Raw genomic sequence first — 2,311 nt, 5'->3', positions numbered from 1 at the left:
TGCTGGGCCTGGCGCGCGGCGGGCCCGCGCTGTGCGACGCCTTCGCCTTCGCCATGACCTTCTTCGGCCTGGCGCCCACGTGCATCCTCTTCGCCATGGCCGTGGAGCGCTGCCTGGCGCTCAGCCACCCCTACCGGTACGCGCAGCTGGACGCGCCGCGCTGCGCCCGCCGCGCGCTGCCCGCCATCTACGCCTTCTGCGCGCTCTTCTGCGCGCTGCCCCTGCTGGGCCTGGGCCAGCACCAGCAGTACTGCCCGGGCAGCTGGTGCTTCGTGCGCATGCGTGCCGCCGAGCCGGGCGGCCGCGCCTTCTCGCTGGCCTACGCCGGCCTCGTGGCCCTGCTGGTGGCCTCCATCGTCCTCTGCAACGGCTCGGTCGCCGTCAGCCTCTGCCGCATGTACCGCCAGCAGAGGCGCCACCAGGGCGGCCCCGGGCCCCGGGCCGGCGAGGACGAGGTGGACCACCTGCTCCTGCTGGCGCTCATGACGGGCGTCATGGCCGTGTGTTCCCTGCCGCTCACGGTGAGGGTCCCCCCGCCCCGGGGCTGGGGCTGGGACGGCGCAGCGGAGGGCAGCACGCGGCTCTGGCGTCCGTGGCGTGGCGGCTGGCCCCCGGAGTCCCGGCCCTTGGGGAGGCCGAGGGGCGAGGATGGCCTGAGGTCAGGAGCTCGAGACTAGCCCGGGCCACCTAGCGAGACCCTGTCTCTAACAATACGAGACAGAAAGAGAGGTCAGACAGAGGCTTTGCTTGGTCCCCCGACTTTCTGGAGAGGTCTCTCCCTATCTGCTCCTGCCCCATCCGGCTCCTCTTGACCCCTTGTCTCCCTCTAGGCAGCCCCAGCCCCCATAATCAAATGCACCCCTCCATCCCTCTCCTACCCTCGTAATGACAAGATCCACCATTCATTGAGCTCTGGGCAGTCCTGTGCACAACGGCTTATGCATACTTCTCAGATAATTGTCAAACTGACCACATACGCCCGTTTCACAAGCATTCAGCAGGAAGCGGCATTTTTACAGATGAGAGGCCATGTCTCTTTCCTGAAATCACACAGAACCAGGTCTCGGCCCTGGGTCCTCTGATTCCAGAGCCTGACCTCTCACCCACTCTGCTCCCCGCTTCCCCAGCCCACGCCCCACCCTCGCATCCGTACCTCAGTTTCCTGTGGGGACTCCCGCTCTGTCCCTCCCCTATTGGGGCCGCACAGACCCCGCTGCCTCCCCCCGTCCCCTCCAGTGTCTGAGACACCTGGTCGTGCCACCTATCTCCTGGGCCTCACTTCCTCTTTCTGTGAAATGCCAGAGGTCAAGCTGGATTTGGGGGTCCTTAAGCCTTTTGGGGGATTGTGATGACTCAGAGCCTGAACGCTGCGGACAGATACACACAGGCACAGGCACAGCTGTGGGTATTAGCAGGGGCCCAGGGACGGCAGACTCAGAACTCTGGGTAGTCCGAGGGTCCTCGCAGCTGCAAAGGGTGGGAAGGGAGGACCCACATGCCAGCCCCATCTCTCCCCCTCTGGACCTCTCGGGCTGTTTCTTGGGGCTTTCCCTCCCTTTGCTCCCCGGATGCGTTTGCTACTTCGTTGTTATCTTATTTCCTTCCCTTCTGCCCTCTCCCACATCCCTGCCAGTGAGCAAGTGGGAGGAGGGGGAACGAGGGGGAGGGGGGGACTAGGGGGTGCTCCTTGACACCCTCGCTCTGCCTGCAGATTCGATGCTTCACCCAGGCCGTGGCCCCAGACAGCAGCGAGATGGGAGACCTGCTGGCTTTCCGCTTCTATGCCTTCAACCCCATCCTGGACCCCTGGGTCTTCATCCTGTTCCGCAAAGCCGTCTTCCAGCGACTCAAGCTCTGGTTGTGCTGCCTGTGCTCCTGGCCCGGCCGCGGCGACTCGCAGACGGCCCTCTCCCGACCCGCCTCGGGGAGGAGCGACCCAAGGGCCCCCTCCGCTCTCGCGGGGAAGGAGGGCAACTGGGTGCCTCTGTCTGCCTGTGGCCAGGGGCGGGGGGCACCCTTGCCTCCGGCCCAGCAGCCCCACGGTTGCACCGTGGGAACGCCGTCCAAAGGGGAGGCCGCTGTTGCCTGCCCGCTCTGCTGACATCTCCGGCGGATCCCGTGATCTTCCGGGAACAGGAGCCAGAAAAATCAGGGACATGGCCGATGGCTGCAGATGCCGGAACCTTGGCCCCAGCTCTGGGGCGATGAGCTGCTATTTCTTCTCCTTCAGGGTGGCCGCTGCAGCGGGCTCTGGAGGGGAGTGAGGGACAGAGGGAACATTTATCCTGGAGCACGGAAGAACAGTTCTCCC

General features: G+C 65.3%; 1 protein-coding gene across 1 annotated transcript in view; it reads left to right on the top strand.

Moving 5' to 3' along the window:
• PTGIR (prostaglandin I2 (prostacyclin) receptor (IP)) overlaps positions 1–2,101 on the top strand; it is an 8,144-nt gene extending 6,043 nt beyond the window's left edge. Inside the window, exons 3-4 of the mRNA XM_008049075.2 lie at positions 6–521; positions 1,712–2,101. Coding sequence (XP_008047266.2) covers positions 6–521; positions 1,712–2,101 — 906 coding nt within the window. The remainder of the gene's footprint in view (positions 1–5; positions 522–1,711) is intronic.
• Positions 2,102–2,311: the final 210 nt, after the last annotated feature.

The sequence above is a fragment of the Carlito syrichta genome, unplaced genomic scaffold (assembly GCF_000164805.1).
Source record: "Carlito syrichta isolate Samal-C Ts95f unplaced genomic scaffold, Tarsius_syrichta-2.0.1 Scaffold130492, whole genome shotgun sequence".
Lineage (NCBI taxonomy): Eukaryota > Metazoa > Chordata > Mammalia > Primates > Tarsiidae > Carlito > Carlito syrichta.
Note: the sequence above shows the minus strand (reverse complement) of the source record. Positions and strands in the feature narration are given on the sequence as shown.